The 23,348-nt window shown below is 42.9% G+C and overlaps 1 protein-coding gene and 1 pseudogene across 2 annotated transcripts in view; one reads left to right on the top strand and one right to left on the bottom strand.

Moving 5' to 3' along the window:
- The window catches only part of LOC308614033 (cytosolic carboxypeptidase 4-like), a gene marked incomplete at both ends in the record, with an annotated part of 93,380 nt that extends 78,474 nt beyond the window's left edge, over positions 1–14,906 (top strand). The window contains 3 exons of the mRNA XM_081228249.1: positions 4,645–4,789; positions 13,900–13,957; positions 14,323–14,906. Coding sequence (XP_081084375.1) covers positions 4,645–4,789; positions 13,900–13,957; positions 14,323–14,906 — 787 coding nt within the window. The remainder of the gene's footprint in view (positions 1–4,644; positions 4,790–13,899; positions 13,958–14,322) is intronic.
- LOC308614824 (calpain small subunit 1-like) lies at positions 785–2,417 on the bottom strand (annotated as a pseudogene). The gene is made up of 2 exons (XR_014017870.1): positions 1,886–2,417; positions 785–1,662 (listed from the first exon to the last, which is right to left on the bottom strand). The product of XR_014017870.1 is annotated as a calpain small subunit 1-like (transcript).
- Positions 14,907–23,348: the final 8,442 nt, after the last annotated feature.

Genomic DNA, 23,348 nt, shown 5'->3' with positions numbered 1-23,348 from the left:
AGGGAGAGGCACAATGTGATAAGAATTATGTAAAAGGGTGGATATTGGGGAAGACTTCCTGAAAGAGGAAACACTTGTGTTGAGTCTTGAAGGAGGAAGAAGAGTTGGCTAAATGAGGAAGAAGGAAAGCATTTCCATACAAAGGAAGAACATGGGAACCATTTGAAATATAAAGGATGAATGTTACTGCCTTGCAAACATCCCTCAGTATGTTCATATCATAATTGGGAAAACAAAAAGAACTTGATAGGATCTCACTTTATCATGGACAGATCTAATTGTAGCAAGCCAAGTGTTTCACTTTGGAGATTTATGGAACACTTCACTTTGAAGAAGGTGATCTTGGGAAAGTTTAAAGGTTTCTGAAGAGGAAAACTTTGCTAGAGGTGGAGTCATCTCCAGGACTCTCCCACTACAATGTAGCCACCAGGAGACTCCAGTGGGGAAGCCTGACGTTTGCTTTAGTTTCACCTACAGCGTAGACCCTGGATTAGGGTAGCAAGTGAATCTCCTTTAGCTGAAACTCATCCTAAATGAGGTGATTTTCATTTTTCTTAAATTCCAGCCATCAGCAACCATCCTGAAGAGGGCTGGATTATTAGTGGGGAGCTTTTAGTCTTGCCCACGACAATCTTGCCCATGAAGCTACAGCAAGGGTATGTGTACAACAGGCGTGTGTGTGTGTGTGTTTTGGGAGGGTGAGGAGGTAGATTTTATAGCCCAAACTACCAACTTTCCTTAAATCACTAGAACCTTGGTCCACAGAAGCTCAAAAGCTAAAAATTATTCTATTTTATTTCTCTCTCTATTTCACTGTAGCTGTTCCCTGCCTGGAGTCCAGTTTTGGTTTGAATGGTGGAAAGAGCCTAGGGATGGGAATTTCACATACTTTTTTTTTTCTTTTTTCAGAGAGAGCAGCAACTAGGGTGCATTTATTTCCTCCTGGGCCTGGCAGGCTGGGAGCAGAATACAGACAGAGGCACTGGGGCATGTGGCCTGTTATGGCCTGGAGTTTAGCTGCCTGGGTGGTAACTGAATGGGTGTGCCAGGGTGTGTAGGGACTGGAGTGATCCTCCCAGAACTGAGAGAAGGGCCCTTGGGGTATGCAAGCAACACCAACGTTGGGCTTGGCACAGATGCAAGAGAAGGGTTATGGAGTAGATGTGAGATGGGTGTGCTGGGGCAGGGTGTGTTGAAGCATGTTGGGCCCTGGCTGTTGACTGAGAATCTGGGTGCCAAGGGCTAGGAGAACAGAAAGGCCTGTGGGTCCGCAGGAGCCATGAAGATGTGACTGCAAACAGGATCAAACCTGGGGGAAACGGAAGAGTCCAAGGTGACTCCTACAGCGAGGCGATGAGGGGGCAGGTCTGGGACTCCCATTCAGGAATACATGGTCAGCTGTAGCCACTCCTGGGTGTTCACCTGGATTTGTCCAGTGCCATCTTTGTCAAGAGATTTGAAGGCACGGAACATGGCATCCGGTCTGACCAGGCAGCTGATGAAGTTGTCAAAATCCATGTTCCCTCCCTCATCTGAGTAGTGTCGGATGATCATGTTGTAGAGATGCTCATTCAGGCGGAATCCTGCTGCCTCAAAGGCCCCTGGGAGTTCACGGCTGCCAATGGTCCCTGAACGGTCAATGTCAAATTGTTTGTATATGGCCTGCCACTTTTTTTTTTTTTTTTTTTTTGCGGTACGCGGGCCTCTCACTGCTGTGGCCTCTCCCGCTGCAGAGCACAAGTTCCGGACGCGCGGGCTCAGCAGCCATGGCTCACAGGCCCAGCCGCTCTGCCGCATGTGGGATCCTCCCGGACCGGGGCATGAACCCGTGTCCCCTGCATCGGCAGGCGGACTCTCAACCACTGCACCCTCGGGGAAGCCCGGCCTGCCACTTTTTGATGTTCCACAAGTACGTGAATTCCTCGAAGCCCAGCTTGCCGGTCGTGTCACCACCATGCTGTGACATGTGTCAATGCCAATACCATCAGTCTTCAGATCAGGATGTCGGGTCACGACTTTGTTGAGAATGTTCATGAGTTCTGTGGCACTGACCTCCATGTCCTCTCCAGCCAGCTGGGCAAAGACCTCCGGAACTGCCGTGCCTTCTCACTCATTGGCCTCGATGCTGGGGTAATGGGTGCGAGGGGGCGGGGGCTCTGGGTTGTACTGCGCAGCCGCCTCGCTAATGGCGCTAATGACCCCGCCCAGTATGCGCACGCAGTTCCGCACCCGCCCAGTATGCGCACGCAGTTCCGCAGCCGCCGCCGCCGCCTCGGGCCCACTGACCAGGCCTCCGAGCACATTCCCTAAGGCCCCCGCCCAGGCCCCCGCCTCCCCCGCCGCCTCTTCCACCCTTCCAGACCGAGTTAACCAGGAACATGGCTGTGACTCAAGATTCTGCCTCGCTCGCGCGTCGGCCGGTCAGCTAGTCTCCATATTCTTATTTGTACTCTCTCTCTTGTTCTCTGTGGTGGCTGGTGGGGTAGCATAGAATTTGCTTAGGATGAATGTGCCTGTGATGTGACTTCAGTGTACTTAGTACAGTGAGAAGCCTAGAACTAAGCAAGGCTCATGTCAGATGAGACCACCCCCACTGGCCTCGGGGGTATCTTATGAATCTTGAGGAGAGATGCAGGCTCTGTCTCCACTGCATGTAGGTGAAAAACTTGGGGATGGCAAGGCACTAGATGTATGTTTCCACCTGCTTTTACCTTCATGAATATATATGTATGGTGTGTGTGTTTTCACACTCATGCATGTGAAGCTCAATTCCACATTCTGATTGGTTGTCAAAATGTTGACCATTTGACCAAAATGTTGACTGGCTCGTTTCACTTAGAAGAGAGGTGTAATTGACTAGGTTCAGCTAGGTGTAAACTGAATGTGTGCTTGCAGTGGAGCCTTGAAATCAGAATGAATAAAGGTAGAGCATATGTGGTTTGCATGCTTTCTGAGTTACCATCTGCTGCTTTACATACTTGCTAATAATCAGAGCCTTAGCTCCGGAGAAACTATAGCACTTTGGGGAAATCTGGAGAAAATAGACTGAATTAGGTAGCAAGATCCAGATGGCACCATGGGTAAAGATGCCTTTTTGGGGACTTCCCTGGTGATCCAGTGGTTAAGACTCTGCTTCCACTGAAGCGGGTGCAGGTTCAGTCCCTGGTCAGGGAACTAATACCCTGCATGCAGAGCAGTGCGGTCAAGGAAAAACCAAAAAAAAGTTGCCTTTTTGAAGTTTCTAGTCCTGTAGTCACAAAGGATATGGGTCCTATTAATAGGATGCTGAAAAGCTGGTTCATCGTTGGGGATTTCCTTCTTTCCCTAGGATGACCAAGGATCCAGGGTGCCATATTGGCAGAAGCTGATGCAAGAGAAATGTATAGCCTGATAGGTCATAGTCCATGGAACTACCAATTTCTCTTACTCCCATTCTTAGTTTTATGAATATTGAAAAAACCCACAAAACCAGGCAGTAGATTTTCTATTTTGTCCTTTCTTGCTCACTTGATCTTTTTGCTTTGGTGGCAGGTGTCATGAAGGTAGCAAAAAAGGCAGAAAAGAATAATCCCTATTTTTTATATTTGCAAGAACGCACAGAATAATTATCTGCTTTTTCTTCCCTCTCCCCACCCTTTCCCCCAATGAAACCCCAAAGCACAATGGACAAGAAAGCCAACGTTGTAAATGTTCAAAGGTGGAATTACATCTTTTGGTGTCCTGGTGTATTTTGCATTATAATGCAGCCTTGAGGATAACACTTCTCAGGAAAGCCTGCACAGCTGTCTCAGTATTAAGAGGCAAGGAGGGAGCGTAACTGGCAGCGTATGGGGAAAATATTGCTTGGAATGTACTTCTGGGTGCAAATTACTTTGATACTGTTCTCTGAAGTATCAACATTGGTGCTTCATCTTTGACAAAGGAAAATGTGGATTGTCAGGCTGTAAGAAGCTGAACCACATTTGGGGTGACAAATGTATTCCTTTGGGAAGAAAGTCTTGTGTAGTGGAAAGAACAAAGGCCTTGCAGGCAGATCTGGGTTTGAGTCCTGTATTGGCCACTTATTAGCCTTTTGACCTTTGACAAATGGATTTTTCTAAGCTTTTGTTCTTTCATCCACACAATGGGTTGTTACAGTGATAGCAAGATGACATACATTGTGTTGAGTTGGAACTCTGTATAGGGTAGTGATTGCTAAGAAACCGTCTGGCAGGCAGAAAGGAAAGGAGGAGCTGGACTCTGTGTTATCTGGAGAGAGGCAGGGGTTGAGGAACCCAGATTTGGGTAATAAAATATATGTCTCTAATAAAATCCCAGGAAGAACAGAATTATTCACATTTTCCTCTGTTTTCTAGTTCAGTGACTCTATAGCCTTCATTTTCAGACACAGCAAGGAAAGGCCTATGGCATAGATGCCACAATTAGGAGACAGATGGATTAGCCTAGATGTTGGTGATTTGGGCTCATGACCTGGCAGTAAGCTCACTTCTCTATTTCTCCATTTTCTAAATTTTGCTCACCAGGTGTTTCAAGTGAAGGACGTTTTGCTAGTATATAACACCAAAGGTTTATGGCATCTCGAACCCTAAATGACGGTTTTCCCCACCTTTCCCTCATTCTTGTCTCTTCTCCTTTCTCTTGTAGAAATCATTATCGCCAGAGCGCAGCCATCACAGGGGCAGAGTCTGGGAAGTGCTATTACAGCCTCACCTTTGCCGTCACCTTCCCGCATGCCGAGGATGTCTGCTACCTGGCCTACCACTATCCTTACACCTACACCACCCTCATGGTAACTTCCTCTCTACAGCCTTATGGAGGCCCAACTGAAGGGGCTCTTGGAGGTTTTCCTGGCAACATTCAGGAGACCCTGTCATCCTGGTGGGGACTTCAGCCTTCCAAGGGATCCAGGGTTTGTTGTCACTAACTTGGTGGCTTTCTATTTGTCCCTTTTCCTTCCTTGGACAGAGTTCGAGGCTGAGGTCATGACCAGTGACATTCTGGAGGCCCCAGTGGCATATAGTGCTCTTCATCTGTAGGTTGAGTGTGGGAGGTGGAGGGCAGGAGGACATTTCTTAGGGGCTCTATCTTTAAAAAGCCGTCAAATTAAGCAAGGATAAATGAGATTGGAATGAGATCATTCCGTTGAAATGGGGTAAAACCATGCAGGTCAGCTGAGATGCAGATTTAAAGGACATAGACACATTGAGAGGAGTGAAGCAGAGGCTGAGGAGGTGAAGCTTGGAAAAACTCCCTGAGTTCACCTGAAAGCTGCGGAGGTGAAGCTTGGAAAAACTCCCTGAGTTCACCTGACAGCTGCTTCCCCATTTCCAGTGGTTCCCACGGCCACGGGCTGGAGGCTGTTAGCAGGATCCAGGGCAGACAAGAAGGGTGGAACAATAAAGTATTGAATCACTGCAAATGAGGGTCACAATCTTTTTATGAGAGGAGGGTAGTGTCAACCTGTCCAAACTCGAAGTCAGCATTCCGATGTCCTATCAGACCCTGCACAGGGCTCATTTGACCAACCTGAGCAAACTGCTTAAACCATGCAGTTTCCTGTCATTTGAGAAAGTTGGCAAACCATCCCTTTCCCCTAGCTATTTCATGGATATCCTGAGGATTAATGAGCTAAAGTATCTCTTATAAAATACTTTCACCCTCTTCATTAATGCAAAATGTTATTAGCATATTCATAATAATATGTGTATAAGCAAACAGATATATCACTTAGCCTGAAGGATGAGCATTTTCATTGCAAGTCTGTGATGGGAGTTGGAAAAGACGATAATCAAGAACATCTTTCCCCTCAGAAGGAATGTTCAAGTATAAATACAATTTTTTCTGCATTGAGAAGGCGTACCTTCAACCACTTGGCTAACTGCTTCATAAAAGGACATCTGCCCTTCTCTCCATAGGTTGGTTTGCCTAAAGAGAGATACTTTTTTTTTTTTCTTTTTTTCTTTTTTTTTTTTTTTTTACTATTTCCCAGACTGGAAAAGATATACGACTAGTATTATTTGCGTACAGCACTTAGAGATCTCAAGAACTTAATCCAAGAAATGTGCATCACAACCTTTGCTGTAACAAGGCATGTTGTTGTAAAACATGCTCATTGCCTTTAGGGACTTACAACAGGCAAGATTCATGATCCCCTTCAACAGCTGTTCTTATTGTCTCGCCTGTGAAACCCTGCACGTGAAAAGTCTATTGGGGAAGAGGATTCCTTTTTGAATGCGTGTTTGCCTTTTCCGTCCGGGGGAATGATCCATGGTTCCAAGACACTATTCTTCACCCTTGTTAGAATATCTTTGACCTCCTGGAGATTCTCAGTGGCAATTAGTCTAAAAGTTTAGAATACAAAGGGGCTTGGGGAATTGTCTAATTCACCTTTATCATTTATAGATGGAAAAACTGAAGCCTAGAAATCTCACATTTAGCTAGTGGCCAAGCAGGGAACAGAGTACTGGCCTTTGACATCTATTCCTGTCTGAATAGAAAGTCTGAAACTCCTTCAGCCGGCCTTGACTGCATCTGGCTTCTTACTTTGAATTTCAGACTTTGAATCAGCTTGTAGGCACTTAGCAAGGACCCATCAAAGCATCTTGGAATAAAAATGGGATCATGTTTGGGGAACAACACTCTTCTCACCTGAACCACATCCATAGCACCCAGAGTTATAGACAAAAATCTTGGGTTGATGACTTGAACTCAACCATTCGAGGTTATATATAATCACACAACCTGGTGATTATATGCACCTATAAAAGTGGGCTGCCATTGCCGTAACTACTGTATGTCATAGCTTTTGTCTTTGGGACCACTCAGTACTCTTGTCAGACTAAAGCACAAGGTCTAAAGTTTACAATCAACAAATAGTTTAGGAGCCACTGAGGTCAAGTTGGGGATAATTTCATATTGAGGGGGGACAAAAATTCAAGAAAAGAAGACCCCACCATCACTTGATCTCAGTGAGAGGAAGAGAGAGGTCTTGTTCATTGATGCTTATTGGCTTGTTACTTTGCCTACTGACTGAACCTCTTTGCACTAGGAAGAGGAGAGTTAATGAGAAAGAGAGACAGGAAAAGGGTAACTTTTCATTTCTTCTAAATGAGTAGAACAGAATAAGAAAGACGATTTGTTCCTTGAAGTAAAAAATGTATATACTCAATTTTAGGTTTTACATTTCCAGTAATGCATGGGCTTTGTGTTCTCCAGGTTTAAGACAATAATTGACTCGGTGACTTCTCTTAAAAAACTCTTCCTCCCATCATGAACAAAATAAGTACATTCTGTAATGCACAGTGGTCATTTTTATTTTTGGACATGTCCTAAGGAGAAACAGTTTTCTTCCAACAGATCAGTGATAAATGTGAATGATACCCCAAGGGCAGAATTAACTGGATGTTACTTGCGGGTTATGCTGAGGGGTGGAAAATATATTTCTGTGTGGAATTCACAATTGTGTAAATTTTTATAGCAGAGGACATGTATTTTGGAGGTTTTTCAACATGAATATAATTTTGCAACCTTAAAAGTTTTGTTATTCTCTTGTAATAAGGGAATTAGTATTTGGATCTTTCAAATTGCTATCTTCCAGATGCTTGCCAGGAACTCTGTTGGATAATTGTCCAAATTATAGTATTAAAATAAAGCTGAAAGAAAGAAATACAATATTATTGTAATTATGAAGCAAGCAAAAGGAGTTCTGTTTAATCATCCATCTCAAGGTATCAGTAATTGCAGTGATTGTTAAAGTGTTGTTAGCAATCCTTGTTAAAGTATTTGGATTATGTTCTGGATTGCCCCTAGGTAGCCAGGAGTATTGGTTGAAAATGGCGCCCCAAGAGAGTTTCTGATGGACATTTTAGCGAGTAAGAAAATGGGACCTCACTGAGAACTTATAACTACATGAGTTGGCAAGAGATAAGAAAAGTGATCAGAAGTAGGATCCATGTGTTGGGAGAGCTTAAGGCTTTTGGAGGGTAGAGTAGGGTTTTCACCAGACGCATATACCCACTGTGGTAGATGCTACCAGCATGATCTTTAGAGATAAAATGGAGTGTACTGTGGGGAGAGTAAGGGAGGGGAGGGGGAGAGAGGGAGAGAAAAAGAAAGAATTGAGAATTAGAATGCCATATTCACAATCTCTTCTAAAGGGCTCACGTTTAAAATGTGTCCAGTAGGAAATATTGACTTACATGTGGTAGATCAAAGTTGCAATGAGCAAGTCATAAATCAGTGTTGTCACTTAATCAATAGACAGACACCTATCTTTGTATGGGCAAAAGGAAAGGACAGGCACCAGTAAAGGGTCCTGATATCGAGGAGTTGAACACAAAGAGCCATTCTGGAGGAGCTGAGGTGTGTGTGGATGGATGGTGAAGTCACTGACTACAGGAACCCCTGAATTCCAGGGTTTTGAGCACAATGTAAGAACAAGTTTTGGAGTCAGACAGGCCTGGATTTGGGTCTAAGCTCTGTATTGTCTTGCAGTGTAGTCATGGACAAGCTATTTAACTTCTTTCAGCCTCAGTTTTCACATCTGTAAAATTGGAACCATTGAAGTGGTTATTCTACGGGTTATCAAGATTACATGACTTGATACATAGCAAGTGTTAGCCAAGTGCCTACAAGTAGTAAACAATATTAGCCTGACAGTGAGACTCAGCGGTCTGGTGCTCAAAAAGTGGGTAGGATTTGGGGTGCCTTTTGTGAGTTATCAGCACATAAGAGGTAATTGAAGCCATGGGAGTGACTGAGGTCCCCGAGAGGAAAGCATGTAAAGTATAGAAAGGAGTTTAGGATGGAGCCCAGGGCTGGGAGGTGGGGGGAGCCCAGATACTCATTCACGGCAGGTGGCAGGTCTGGTCTGTAAAGTGCTGGAGTAAGAGTGGTAGGAAGAGAGAACCAGCAGTGTCCTCAAAGGCGGATAGGGAGGGAAACAGTTTTATTTTATTTTATTTTATTTTATTATTCATTCATTCATTCGTTCATTTTGGGCTGCCTTGGGTCTTTGTTGCTGTACGCAGACTTTCTCTAGTTGCAGCTAGTGGGGGCTTCTCATTGCGGTGGCTTCTCTTGTTGCAGAGTACGGGCTCTAGGCACGCACAGGCTTCAGTAGTTGTGGCTCACAGGCTGTAGAGCGCAGGCTCAGCAGTTGTGGCACACGGGCTTAGTTGCTCCACGGCATGTGGGATCTTCCCGGACCAGGGCTCGAACCCATGTCCCCTGCATTGGCAGGCGGATTCTTAACCACCGCACCACCAGGGAAGTCCGGGAAACAGTTTTAAATGGGGGAAGTCATCCATGCTGGAAAAGATGAAATGAAAGACTTCACTGGATTCAGCAGTGAAGGGTAACCTTGGAAAGAGCAGATGCAGAGTGATGGGCAGAAGCCAGAGAAGAGTGTGTGGGTTGAGAAATAAATAGGAGGCAGGAGAATGGAACAGAGTGCAAGTTCGTTAAAAATCAAAGATGTTATAAAATACAGCCCTATATAATTCAGAACTAGACAGTGTGTTTATGGGATGAAGGATATTGCTAAGCATATAAATTCAGTAATCAGACAAGTCTTTTAATTAACTATCCCTTAGGCTTTCTATCAGAAATAACATTGTTTCTCCTGATAACTATTCTTCCGTCTGTCCATGTGGAAAGTGTGCTATGTAACTGATGGGGTTTCTTTCTTTAAATTGGTCACTAGGAAACCCAGAACAAAACTTACAATGCTTTAGCAAACCATAAAAAATCTTATGTGTTTTGTTTCTAACTTTACTTCTGGATTCTTTTTCCGTCTGTGCTTTTCTTTTTTTCTTAACATCCCCACAGTTGCCTCACCAAACATACATTTTTTTGATCTATATTCTGTGTTTGTTCACTCATGAAATGGAGCTAGCTTTCACACTTCAGTTTTTCATAAATTGGGATAGAACCTGCAATCAATGCATATATTTAATATGATAATGTGTTTGTTTCCTAGGGCTGCCTTAAGAAAGTATCCCAAACTAGGTGACTTCAAAGATGGGAATTTATTGTCTCATGGTTCTGGAGGTTAGAAGTCCAAAATCAAGGTTTTGGCAGGGCCATTCACTCTGATGGCTCTGGGAAGAATCTTTCCTTGTGGCTTCTAGCTTCTGGAGTTTTCTGGAAATCCTTGGCATTTTTCTGGCTGGTAGATATACCACTCCGGTCACATGGCTGTCTTCTCCCTGTGTCTTCAAATGGTCTCCCTCTGTGTGAGTCCAATTTTCCCCTTTTTATAAGCACACCAGTCATTTTGGATTAGGACCCACCATCATGACCTCATTTTGACTACTGCAGTAAAGACCCAATTTCCAAATTAGGTCAGGTTCTGAGGTCCTGAGAATTAGAACTTCTGTATATCTTTTTGAGGGGGCACAATTTAACTCATAGCATAGTACTTCCTTTCCTTTCTATTTTTTCCTTGATCTTTTATTGACTATTTTCCTAGTGGTCACTTGATAGGGAGAGAATGTTAAATGTCAATGTCATTTTAAAACATTAAAAGGAGTTTAATTGCCCTGACTTCCCCTGGTCACCTATAGCCTGAATCATTAATTAATAATTAACTGGGCTTCCCTGGTGGCACAGTGGTTGAGAGTCTGCCTGCCGATGCAGGGGACACGGGTTCATGCCCCGGTCCGGGAAGATCCCACATGCCGCGGAGCGGCTGGGCCCGTGAGCCATGGCTGCTGAGCCTGCGCACCCGGAGCCTGTGCTCCCCAACAGGAGAGGCCACAACAGTGAGAGCCCTGCATACCACACACATACACACAAAATAATAATAATAATAATTAACCGTACACATATCAGAAGTTGGAAAGAAATCGAGTGGGTCAAGTACTTGGAGATCATCCAGAAAGGAAGATGTGACAAAATCACCAATTATTCTTGTGGCTCTTCCAGTTTTTAATCTGTCTTAGACAGCTTGGGCTGATATAACAGAATACTATAGACTGGGTGGCTTAAACAAAAGACATATATTTTCTCACAGTCCTCAAGGCTGGGAAGTCCAAGATCAGACCTGGCTTTCAGACAGCTGCCTTCACACTGTGTATTCACACAGCCTTTCCTTTGTGTGTGAATGTACAGAGAGATCTCTCTCTCTCTTCCTCTTCTTATATGGACACTAAGCCCATCATGAAGGGCCCACCCCCATGACCTCATCTAATCTTGATCACCTCCCAAAGGCACCACCTCCAAACACTACCACATTGGGGGTTAAGGCTTCAACATAGGAATTTGGGGGGTGGGGCACAAACATTCATCCCATAACATTATCTTTCCAGTGTTGCTTGCTTTGTGACTTCATTAGATTATCACTGTAAAGCACTAATTATCCCTTGTACCATTTTTACAACGAATATGTATTTTGATTTTTTTTTACAGGCTGAAGAGCTAGGCAAGAAATAGAATTGCTTGAAAATTTTAAGCTCTCCACGCTGCATGCTTTATGATGCTAAGTAAAAGTTGCCTTCATTGCTCGCTGCAGAATATAAACAAGTGTCAAGCATCTTAGCAAAGAGGGATCATTTAATTTAATTGCAAATTAAAAAACATAAACCACCTTAAACGTGGAGCAAATGCTGCATCAAATCAAGACAATAATTGCACCAGGGCAATTGAGAGGCGCACGGAGTTTCCATACCTTGAAAGCTAAAAGAAGCCAGTCACTAGGAGGGTCGGTAAGCTCTGCTGAATGATGGGCGATCACAGTAAATTGCACTAAACTGGCTGAGTTCTTCATTGTCTGTGGCAACACGAAGGGTCTTTGTCCTTGAAAAGCAGTTAATAGTTCTTTTTGTGTCTTGGGTTGGAGAAGTTCTTACAATTTCATAGTGGCGGGTTGGGGGGTTGTGGGGGGAAGGAATGCTCCGGGCCCTTGCAACGCCTTGTGTTGAATGTTGATTCTCTTGGGACCCAGCAACTATTTCTTTACAGACCTGACATATTGTGGCAGCTAAATGATGCCAGTGGAATATGTCTGATTGACAGACCCCAAGTCAGTGGTGCTTTGTTGAGCCATTCAGGTGACACTGGCCCTTTGTTTAGCCCTGGAGTACAGAGCAGGCACTGGCAGACTCCATTCCAAGTTACTTTTGTTTCCTGAAAGTGGTCCTCAGTCTTACTCCAGGGACGACCTGGGATGAAAGATGGGTGAAATGGGTAATCCCCTTTGTCATGGGATTTGAAGGGTATGGAGAAGGTCTTCTGTCCCAAATAGCTCTCCTGTCACAGTCCTGAAATAACTTCCCATAGACACACATTCCTTTGAGTGTCTGAAGTGCCAGTTAAAAGGCAGTCAGTCACCCCTGGGAAGGATGAGCAAATTAAACAATTAACAGCTATTAATACTGCAATGTCAAGCTGATTCAAGAGGAAACATCCTGTGTGCCCCCATGAGGTGTTCATGAAATAATGCCTGATTGTGTGTCTCAATTAATTTAACAAAGTAACCAGTCACCTAGCAAGAACCTGAGGGAATGGGACATTCCACGTGCATGGACTGCAGGGTGTTTGGGTTGTCAGCTCCTTGGCCTTCTTTGCTTCCTGGCCTTTTGTGGGGAGATATGCTGTGTCTCTGGCCTTGCCCTCTCCAGTAGACACGGAGGAGTACGTGCTTGTGGCGGCTGACTGTGCCTCCATGCCCAGAGGCCGTAGCCATTTTCCCTAGGCTCCCCTAGCGCTCTGTGCCCCAGTGTGAGCTGGGTCTGAGGTCCATTTCCCTACCTGTCCCCCATCCCTCTTTCTGCTCTCAGCTCACATGCTGCGCCAACAACTACCTAAGTAGCTTTCAGCATTCTCTCCTGCGAGGGCCAGCCCCTGCTCTTTGCATTCCCAGCTATGGTTAGTGTCTGAAGAGACCCCTACCTGACCCCGACCAGACACGCTTCCCTCCCCCCGACCAGATCGGAACCCTCCCTTCAATTCCTCAGGAGTCTAGGTGGAGTCAAATTGGTCACAAGCCTATTATTTCTAAAGATTTCATTTATTTATTGAATAGGTAATTTGTTAATATAGTACATACATCAAAAGGCACAGAGAATAGGCAGTGAAATGATGTCTTCTGGCCCAGTTGCCCAATTTCTTTTTTTTGAGGCAACCACTATTATTACTTTTTAATTTATCTTCTGGACATATTATATGCATATGTGTGTGTGTGTGTAGGCATACAAATATACATATGTGTGTAACTTTCTTTCTTCTCTGCCGTAAAAGAACACTATTCTGATCTTGCCCCTTTCTTTCTTCCTTCCTTTATTTTTTTCTTTCTTTCCTTCCTTCCTTCCTTCCTTTCCTTCCTTCCTTCCTTCTTTCTTCGTTTCTTACTTTCTTTGTTTCTTTCTTTCTTTCTTCACTTATTTATTTATTTAAAAATAGACTTTACTCCTTAGAGTAGCTTTAGGTTCACAGCAAAATTGGGAGGAAGGTACAGACATTTCCCATATGCCCCCTGTACCCACACGTGCATAGCCTCCCCATGATCAACAGCCCTCACAGGAGGGCACATTTGTTACGACTGATGAACCTACACTGACATGTCATTATCATCCAAAGTCCATAGTTCACATCAGGGGTCACTCGGGGTGTTATGCATTCAGTGGGTCTGGACAAATGTATAATGACACGTATCCATCATTATAGTATCATACAGAGTATTGTCAGTGCCTTAAAAATCCTCTGTGTTCTGCTTATTCATCCCTCCTTCCCTAAACCCTGCTTTTTCACTTAAAATTGTATCTTGGGCCTCATTCCACATCAGCATGCGGTGAGCTGCCTCATTGTTTTTAATGACTACATAGTGTTTCCTTACATGGAAGTTCCATAAAGTATAGGCTGTTTTCAATCTGTTGCCGTTGGACGCTATCCATCCCTCAGGTATCCCTGGACTCACTGTCCCTGTTCGGCAAGTGGCGCCCGAACAGGGACCTGAAGGGTAAGTGTAAATAGAGTGAGTTCGGGATAGCTAGGCTTCCACCTAGGGTGCTGCAGACCCCCTTGTAGAGTATAGGCAAGGTAAGTGAAGGGTGGATAATCTAATAAGTTATATAAAAGGTAAGTTAACTATGGGTCATAAGGAATCTAAAGAGAGAAAATTATTTATTGATATTATTAAGCATATGTTATCTGGAAGAGGTATTAAGGTAACTACTAGTGAATTAGCTAACTTTTTAAACTTTATTCAAGAACAATGTCCATGGTTCCCAGAGGAAGGTACAGTTAATTTGGATACATGGGCTAAGGTAGGGGATCAATTAAAAACATATTATTCACTTCATGGTCCTGAAAAAGTTCCTGTAGATACTTCTGCTCTGTGGAATCTCATTAGAGATACCTTAGATCCAGTACAAGAAAGACAGAGAATACCTTATATGGGAACTCCAGATGAAAGTACTCCCTTAATACCTCCAAAACCACCTCCTAAGAAAGTATTGGCAGCTACATTTGAAAAATGTGAAATAGATGATGATGGTGATGAGTTGTCCCCTCAGGATCAAAAAGACCTGGAGGAGGCTGCTGCTGCTTATCATAGAGAGCCAGATCCTTGGGATTTTCCTGTTATTAATTCTGAGAGAAAAACACCGTTGCCAAAAGTTAGTTATCCTGCATTACCAGATTATAAACAAGAGATGCCTTTGAGACCACCTCCACCTCCTGCAACTAACAAAATGATTAAAAATACATTTAATATTAAGCCAAAGATGCATTCCAGAAGAATGCAGGTCTTTGATCCAGAATTTGCTGCTTGTTTCTCTGTAGGTTTTGAAGGAGCCTTTGATGATGGGGTGACATGGGAACCTCTGCCTTATAAGATTCTCAAAGAATTAAAGGCTGCATATGCTGATTATGGACCATTAGCTCCCTATACACTCACTTTTTGCTAGATACTCTTGCTAACAGATGGATGACACCATATGATTGGGTCCAAGTGGCTCGAGTCTGTCTCTCAGGTGGGCAATTAATAATACTATGGAAGATATGGGAGCTTTACAGCCTGGATTGCCCTCTCTTGTTGCTGTTCCAATAAATTATAATTACTATAGATTTACAAGATTGCTTTTTTACTATTCCTTTGGACCCTCAAGATAGAAAAAGATTTGCTTTTAGTGTACCCTCTACTAACTTTAAACAACCTTATCAAAGATATCAATGGAAGGTATTACCTCAGGGAATGAAAAATAGTCCAACCTTATGTCAAAAATTTGTGGATAAGGCTATAACAGAAGTAAGAATTAATAATCTGGAAGTATATATGATACACTATATGGATGATATATTGTTGGCCCATTCAGACAGAGGATATTTACAAGAAGTCTTACAACATTTAACAGAGGCATTACAAAAAAATGGACTCCAAATAGCTCCGGAAAAGATTCAAACTGAACCACCTATGACTTATTTAGGGAGAATAATACATACACAAACTGTGACACATCAACCATTACAACTTCGGAAAGATAATTGACGAACATTAAATGACTATCAAAAACTATTGGGAGGTATTAATTGGATTAGACCTTATTTAAAAATAACTACAGCAGAATTGAAGCCTTTATTTAACATATTACAAGGAAATTCAGATGCAACCTCATCTAGAAATAGGACTCCTGAAGCAGAAAAGGCTTTACAGTCTGTTGAATCTGCTTTAAACAACTGCTTCTTACAAAGAATAGATTACACAAAAGAATGGTGTTTGCTAATCTTGCCTACTCCAGTTACACCTACGGGTATACTTTGGCAGGAAGGACCTTTGGAATGGATCCATTTACCAGCTACTTCAAAGAAAATAGTTCCTATCCTATGTTAACAGCACCTTTAATAGCTAAAGGAAGAAAAAGAAGTAAGGAATTGTTTGGAAAGGATGTAACTCATATAATTATCCCTTATAATAAAGATCAACTACAGATTTTATTACAGAATGGTGAAGACTGGCAAATAGTTCTTATACTGGACAAATTCTGTTTCATTTGCCAGAACATCCACTATTACAATTTTTTTGCTACACATCCAGTTATATTTCCTAAGTGCTATGTTGATCAGCCAATAGAAGATGCAGCTTTAGTTTTTACAGATGGATCGTCTAATGGAAAAGCTGCTTTACTTATTAATAATGTTCCAAAGGTAATTCAAACTCGGGAAACTTCTGCTCAAAAAGCGGAATTAATTGCAATAATACATGCTTTTGCTGAGCTGCAGAACCAGACTTTCAATTTATATTCAGACTCACAGTATGTGGTTAAGCTATTTCCTCATATAGAAACAGCTGCTGCAGCAGATACAAAACCTCACCATGGGAGAGAGACCAATTCTTTGTCTGCCGCGCCCGTGCCCGAGACCTCGCAAGAGACAAGCCACCTCTACAAGAACTTCAAACCCACCAACTTGGGGTCAGATTAAACGACTTGCTGACGACGCCGAGAAAGTGGTAATAGACCAGGGAGCTACCTTAACACCTGGAAATCTTTTTGTTGCTATGCTTGCTATATTGGCCTGCCAGGTAACTAGGGGAAATGCTTTGGGTAATTCTTATTGGACTTATTTCCCTGATCCACCAATTTTACAAACTGTAGCCTGGGATAATGAGGATATATCAGTATCTACTACTATGCCCAGGTTAATGGGAGGAGCCATAAGCTACTATCCATATAATAAATTTAAAACAAGTAATAATTTTACTTTTCATGGAAAATCATGGTTCCATCCTATATGTTTTATATTTCCATCAATAATTCTGTAGCCTCTCGTAAGGATGGATGTATACCGGTTTTTCTTAAAGGACAGCTTACTGCTTCTTCTTCGAGTCAATCTAATAAGAGACTTCTTTGGTCTTTGATTTATCTAGCACCCGGAGAAGATCCAACTTATAATCAACCTTCCTCTCATTCTTTAAAATTTCCTCCTTGTAATCCTCCTTATGGTATTCGTACAGGAATACAATCATCTATATTACAATCTCCGGAAGACCAATTGGATAGTAACTGGGATGCTGTAGATACCAGTACAGGATTTCCTACATGGAATTATTGTATATATTCTTCAAGAATAGATATTCCCATACAGGATACCACAAAAAAATGTGCATGATTGGAGTAATCCTGATCCATCTAAGGATTATAGATCTTATTTACAACATCAGGCACATTATGATTGGAATAATTCATTTATTCCTGCTTTTATGCGTGTTAATAGATGGCACACTGGAGGATGGGTGCCTCCTATCCTAACTATGGCTCAAGAGAATATGTATTATGCACAGACCCAGCTTTGGAAAGCTGTTGCTGCACCATCGCCAGTTATTCTTCATAGACCTAAAAATATTTAGGGCATTTATTCTCTGCAGGCTTGTGTGTCAGCACCTTATGTATTCTTGGTAGCCCCAAAGTATGTGGATCTAAATATTTATCATAATACTTCTGATTCTACTTTTTGGACACATTGCTATGATTGTATTTTGACAAGTTGTATAAATCCCTCTATGAATGTACAAGTTTTAATGATTCTTAAACGACCACCATACATTATGTTGCCTGTAAAATTCTCCTCTGCCTGGTATGATGATGATGGCTTACAAGTTTTGCATGAAACTGAAGTTTTATTACGTTCAAAGAGATTTGTTGCAGCTTTGGTTCTAGGAATATTTACATTTATAGCTGTAATAGCATCATTTTCTCTTTCAATAAGTTCCTTAGCTCAACAAGTACATACAGCTCAACATGTAAATGAGCTTTCAAAAAATGTATCTTTAGCTCTGGCTACTCAGGAAGTTATAGACAGAAAGTTAGAATCAAAGGTGGATGCCTTAGAAGAAGCAATTTTACACATAGGGCAGGAATTAACAGCGCTCAAAGTAAGATTAGCTTTGAGGTGTCATAAAAAATATAGATGGATTTGTGTTACTCCTCTAAAAGTGAATGAATCATTATATTCTTGGGAACAAATTCGGACTCATATTATGGGAGTTTGGAACCAAACAGACGTTAGTTTAGACCTTACTAAATTACATCAAGAGATTCATGACATAGGAAATAAAAATTTAGATACATCTCCGGCACAGTCCGCTCAGAATTTTTTTGAAAGTATTAAGTCATTTGTGTCACATAAAACCTTATTCTCAATGCTCATTAATGGAGGAATCATTGCAGTAGTTGTACTAATTCTGATATTTTTACTTCCAGTCATCGTTAGAATAATTATTAAAAGCATCAAACAGCTTTCCATGGAGCTACATACTGCGCTTTTAAAAAATAAAAAAGGGGGAGATGTTGGAAGCCCTTCTGGAGCCATTGCACCATGACAAAGTCATGAAGCAACGGAAGGCGAAACTGCAAGGCAGCGCCGTGCCAGGAAGGTGGACTACAGCTCTGATGTTATGTTTTATGATAATAAATTTACATATAGGGGCAATTTTGGGGGGATGTTGCTCCACGTGAAAGAAAAATTCCTCTAGGACTCCCCCTCCTGAAACTACTACAGAATGGGAAGTACCCACTAAAGCCCCGGGGAAATAGGTAAAGAATTAAGAGCCTGGAACTAAGGGGATGTTTTTGTGAAAAACACCCTCTAGTATGGAGTTACGGCCATGGGCCGGAGTTCCTGATGACATAGGAAATGTATGGTTCTATTATAAAGGAAGATTAATTATAAAAAAGCAAATGACTAGAGCAGAATTGGTTGCTAGGATAGGGAGAAAAACAGTCTCAGTTGAAGGAAACAACGAGAAAGAGCATGCAGTGTATATTGTAAATATTTTCGTGGAACCATTGTAAAAGCTTGCCCATGCAAGAAGAGAAATAAGAACAAGTAGCTCCTCCAACTTTTACAATTAAAATAATCATATAACTGCTTGGCTTGGTTACTAAGAAATAACCTGTGATTAATGGGAACTTGGGGAAATATTTTAATAGGACATCTAGAAACTAGGGGATATTTTTTTAAAAATCTTTATATTTTGAGATTTGATTGTGCTAAGATTGTTTGGCCACGTACCTGGTAATGTAATCAGCTATAATATATAAACCTGTGATTGTAAACAATAAAGGAGAGGATGAGAGAGAGAAACATGCAATGCTGATACTTTAAGAAGTGTAATCGATTTATTTCCTTCGCCGACGCTATCCATCCCTCAGGTAGGTATCCCTGGACTCGCTGGAGCTGGACTCCGGCATGTTGCTTTGATAAACAATGCTGCCATGAATACCCTTTTCACATAGACCAAATGTTGGGTGAATATCTAGAAATACAATTACTGTCCAAAGAGCATAGGTAATTTAACTTTTTTTTTTCTGGCGGTGCGCGGGCCTCTCACTGTTGCGGCCTCTCCCGTTGCGGAGCACAGGCTCCAGACGCACAGGCTCAGCGGCCATGGCTCGGGCCCAGCCGCTCCGCGGCATGTGGGATCTTCCCGGACCGGGGCACGAACCCGCGTCCCCTGCATCGGCAGGCGGGCTCCCAACCACTGTGCCACCAGGGAAGCCCAGGTAGTTTAACTTTTAATTGAAATATTGCCAAATTGCCTCCTGAACCTTATGATTTTTCAATGCTGTGCACACCAAGCCCATCCATTTCCAGACCAGATTGACATGCAGGTCATTTCCCTGCCTCTTCTGTTTTTTGGCTGTGATTGCCTCATGCCTGTGGCTGAATCCATGGCTCAGCAGGCAGACAAGTGATACCTGAATAGGAGGCAAACATTTCCCCAGAGTGGGAAAGAGATGGGTCAGGAGAGGGAGGTGGGAAGGCATGAAGGGAGAGGAGAGAGGGAACTAATGTTCACTGAGCCTCCACAAGAAGCTTCCCCGTGAATCCCATCAGAGCATTACAGCAGCCATGGGAAGTAGGTCACAGGACCGTTTCCTTCTGCTGAGGAAACTGAGGCTCAGAGAGGTTAATCAAGTTAAAGTCAAGTCACTCAGCTAGTGTTATGGGTTGAACTGTATCCCCTCAGAAACATATGCTGAAGCCCTAGGTCTGCTCCCTCACATCCCCCAGTACCTCAGAATGTTATTCAGTTTGGAAATAGGATTGTTGCAGATATAATTAGTTAAGGTGAGTCTATCCTGAAGTAGAGTGGGCCCTAAATCCAATATGATAGCTGTCCTTATTAGAAGAGAGAGATTTGGACACAGACACAGAGGGAAGAAGACCATGTGAAGACTGAGTCTGAGGCTTGGACTTATGCCACCACAGGTCGAAGAACCCCTGGGCTATCAGGGGCTTGAAGAGGCATAGAAGGCTCCACCCCCTAGAGTTTTAAAGGGAGCCAACACCTTAATATCAGACCTCCAGCCTCCAGAACTGTGAGAGAATCCATTTCTATTGTTTGTGGGACTTTGTTGTGACAGCCCTCGGAAACTAATAGAACTAGTAAGTGGCCAAGCCAGAAATCCAACCTAAACCAATCTGCATTTAAACCCCAAGCTCACTCAAGTCTGTCACTTGGTGATTCCTGCTCACAAAACTTCAGTGGACTTGGAGGTCCAGGCCTTCCTCACAGCTGTGCCCTTCGATCCTCCATGACTCAGAAGTGGGTGAAGGGACTGGAAGCCGAGGTCCCATTCTGGCCATTTGGTGGCCCCTCAATTCATGGTGGGCATATTTCACGCAGGCTCCAGAAGAGTGGGAAGCTACTCTGTTTCAAATTCCTTCTTGGTCAGGACAGGACTCTCAATAAGCAAATCCACCTGCTATGTGATGACATCAGGATTTTCAAACCTAATCCAGGCATTGCTAACATGATATGAGAACAATGAGTGGGCCCTGGTTCCCACCGCCTGTCCATCAAGGGGAAGCTGTGTCCTTTACAGATGGGCTGCGGGACTGACAAGGCTGTTCTGTTACTCTTTACAAGGTTGCCAGTGGAAGAAAACAACTGCTGATTTTCTCGTTTCTGTGGCAACGGGAGGACGTGGTCTGACTTCAGAGGATGTTGCTGCCTGCAGTCATCCCTCCAGGGCTGCGGGAACAGTGAGGGGCCCTTGCTTGGGCTGCTTGTTGAGAAGCAGGACTCAGCCCAGGAGGGGTCCTTGGAGGAGGGAAGGACAGGACCAGACAGAGGAGGCAAAAGAAACCAGCTTCCAGGGCTTCCCTGGTGGCGCAGTGGTTGAGAGTCCGCCTGCCGATACAGGGGACACGGGTTCGTGCCCCGGTCCGGGAAGATCCCACATGCCGCGGAGCGGCTGGGCCTGTGAGCCATGGCCGCTGAGCCTGCGCGTCCGGAGCCTGTGCTCCGCAACAGGAGAGGCCCGCGTACCACAAAAAAAAAAATAAAAAAATAAAAAAAAAAAAAACAGCTTCCAAAGTCCTGGCACCTGATTTCAGCTGGCATGGAGTTTATTGGCATATCAGAGATGACACCAGCTTTTAAAGGGAGGGAAAATGGAGCCTTGGAGGAGAGGATCTGGGTTGGATGCACCTAGAACAGTGTTTGTAAAACAATCCTTTAGAGTGAAAGAAGGAAATAATAGAACTTTGTTTTTTTTAATTTATTTTATTGACGTATAGTTGATCTACAATGTTGTGTTAACTTCTTCTGTATAGCAAAGTGACTCCGTTATGCATATAACATATATTCTTTTTCATATTCTTTTCCATTATGGTTTATCACAGGATATTGAATATAGTTCCCTGTGCTATACAGCAGGACCTTGTTGTTTATCCATCCTATATGGAATAGTTTGCATCTGCTAATCCCAACCTCCCAATCCATCCTTGTCCCACCCCCTTGGAAGGCTTACTTTACAAAATGTGTGCAAACTAAATGATGATATAATCTACATTCAATTAATTTATACATACCCTACTGTAGAACCGGGTTTGTTACGGGGGCAGAGCCCGGTAATTATGTACAACTGAAACCTTTATCTGCACTGGTTCAAGTCCTCTTCCTATGAATATGTTTATAATCAACATTCTTTCACAAATGACCCAATTTAATTCACCATAGCATTCCTCATATTAACTAAATGGAAAATCCTAGGCTATATACAAATCCAGAAAGGGCCAAAAATCATCAGCCCCCATGGGTGACTACAACCCATTGCTGAGGCATTCAAATTACTTATTAAAGAACCACTATGTCCATCAACATCATCAATTTATATATTATTGCCCCAATGCTAGCCTTAAGCCTGGCCCTCACAACATGAATTCCTCTTCCCGTATCTTATCCACTAATTAATATAAACGTAGGCATATTATTTATATTAGCCATATCACACCTAGCTATTTATTCCATCCTCAGATCTGGATGAGCTTCACATTCAAAATATTCACTCACTGGAGCTCTAGGGACAGTAGCACACACAATCTCCTATGAAGTAATGTAGCAGTTTTTGTATTCTCAGTCTTACAGATAAATGGATCATTTACACTTTCAACCGTAATTATTACACGAGAACATCTATGACTAATTTTCTCCTGACCCCTACCCAGAATTTGATCATCTCCGCAGTAGCAGAAATCCAATGAAGCCCCACTTGATTTAACAGAAGTAGAATCACAACCTGTATATGTCTTCAATGTAGAAAATGTAGCAGGCCCATTCGCCCCGTCCTTCCTAGAGAATATGTCAATTTCCTTATAATAAACGTTTCCACAACAATCTATTTTTAGGAGCATTCGACAATCCCTAGGTGCCAGAATGATAGATTCTTTCATCTTGTGAATATAGTTTTTTAAAAAATATTTTTTATAGTTTTACTACCTTTAAACAAAATATACTCCATTGCTGTGGACTATTCCTTCATAGAAGCGTGCATGGTTCCTTTCTGCATCCGCTTGTGATGGCCTTCAGGTTTTTTCAGGTTTGGCTCCTGTGGCTGCAGAGTCTATGTCCGTGTGTCCTGGTGCAGGGCTGGGGGGTTTGTGTTCAGCTGGGAGGAACACTGTGGGTCTGTGTGCACGGACTTCGCTGTCTGAGGCCCGATTGCTTCAGAAGTGGTTGCACCCCCTGCTGCGAACCAGGCTTTCCATTGCTCCACATCCTGCTGATATTTGATACTGTGTCTTCATGTCTGCCATTCTGGTAGGTGTGTGCACAGTAATTTTCTTATGGTTTTAATCCCTCGGTTGTTAGTGAAGTTGTGCATCTTGTGGTATTCATGGACTACTTCCTGTTGTTTTTTAAAAAAAGTGGTAAAAATTGGGGTCCACACCTCCTAGAGAAATGGAAATAAAGACAAAAATAAACACATGGGACCTAATGAAACTTCAAAGCTTTTGCACAGCAAAGGAAACCATAAACAAGACCAAAAGACAACCCTCAGAATGGGAGAAAATATTTGCAAATGAAGCAACTGACAAAGGATTAATCTCCAAAATTTATAAGC

Source organism: Mesoplodon bidens, assembly GCF_964165515.1.
Source record: "Mesoplodon bidens genome assembly, chromosome: 3".
Classification (NCBI taxonomy): domain Eukaryota; kingdom Metazoa; phylum Chordata; class Mammalia; order Artiodactyla; family Ziphiidae; genus Mesoplodon; species Mesoplodon bidens.
This window is presented reverse-complemented; position numbering and strand designations above follow the sequence as displayed.